At 40.6% G+C, this 1,075-nt stretch overlaps 1 protein-coding gene across 1 annotated transcript; it reads right to left on the bottom strand.

Moving 5' to 3' along the window:
- Positions 1–331: 331 nt before the first annotated feature.
- On the bottom strand, positions 332–875 carry LOC124805295 (putative peptidyl-prolyl cis-trans isomerase dodo). Its single transcript, XM_047265807.1, has one exon. It carries the CDS (start codon positions 818–820, stop codon positions 341–343), a length of 480 nt encoding a protein of 159 aa, XP_047121763.1. The 5' UTR covers positions 821–875; the 3' UTR covers positions 332–340.
- Between the last annotated feature and the right edge of the window lie 200 nt (positions 876–1,075).

Raw genomic sequence — 1,075 nt, 5'->3', positions numbered from 1 at the left:
AAAAACTGCAGACATAACAATGCAAAATAAAAGCTGCTCTGCAGCAAATAATTCAACAACTGCTTACATTATGACCATCTTTTCTCATCAGATAACTGTTTTTATGGTTAACCAATTTTCCACCATTCCTAAGTATAACAATAGTTTAGACCTTGTCTCAGATCATATTTAAAACACATACTATACTTCACTGAAGTGTTTGCTAATGCCAGCTATGCATCATTTGAATAATGACCTTAATTAATTTATACATATTTTACATCATGAACAAATTAAGTAATACCTGTAACGCATTTTGAATAAAATAATTTGCTGTAAGCAAGATGTATAGTTGATACTCCTATGCAGTGCGTAAAATATTGTGAATCCCTGAATCAGTAGTGACAGGCTCACTGAGCTCGCCTACTTTAAGAGCAAATGCTGCCTGTTCAAATGGTCGCTGCATAGCACCTCGACCGAAGGGTCCCAAGTCACCACCTCGCCTCGCTGAACTGCAGTCTGAATACTTCTGTGCCAGTTCTGCGAACGACGCCCGTCCTGATACAATTTGTTCACGATATGACTTGACAAGCTCTAAAGCCTCCTCTTTTGTGCGTGTAATAGTGTCTTCCCTCCAAGAAGATGTCCTCCGTGAATTCTGATGCTTCACAAGCAAATGACTGCATTGCACTTGCTCTGGTCCACTGCTGGATACAGGTTCTGCAGGTTTGTCAGGACGATCCCACTGGCTCTCTTTAGTATACACATTAAGATAATAGTGCTGTCCAGTTGACCTGCTCAAACGCTTTTCCCACCCTGACGGTAATTCTTCCTCTGCCATAATCAATCTTAAAATCGGTTAAATCGCACACTTTACGCAGCTGCACGTCTACAGAAAAGGCATTACCCTTGATACAGCCTATGTTGCGCATGGACTACTCAGTTTGTATATTTTGCTTATTTATTTTTCATAATTCCACACAACTTCTATCTGTTTTCTCGATTGATCTGTGTTCAGTTTTTCAAGGCCTATCCACTGTGCCAACTTATAACTAAATCCGAGGGGGGTGCGATGGGAGGTTCCCTTGTGAGGAAT

The sequence above is a fragment of the Schistocerca piceifrons genome, chromosome 7 (genome assembly GCF_021461385.2).
Source record: "Schistocerca piceifrons isolate TAMUIC-IGC-003096 chromosome 7, iqSchPice1.1, whole genome shotgun sequence".
Lineage (NCBI taxonomy): Eukaryota > Metazoa > Arthropoda > Insecta > Orthoptera > Acrididae > Schistocerca > Schistocerca piceifrons.
Note: the sequence above shows the minus strand (reverse complement) of the source record. Positions and strands in the feature narration are given on the sequence as shown.

What these genes read in the sequence shown, in the direction of transcription:
- LOC124805295 (XM_047265807.1), bottom strand. Translation starts at nt 820, where the DNA reads ATGGCAGAGGAAGAATTACCGTCAGGGTGGGAAAAGCGTTTGAGCAGG.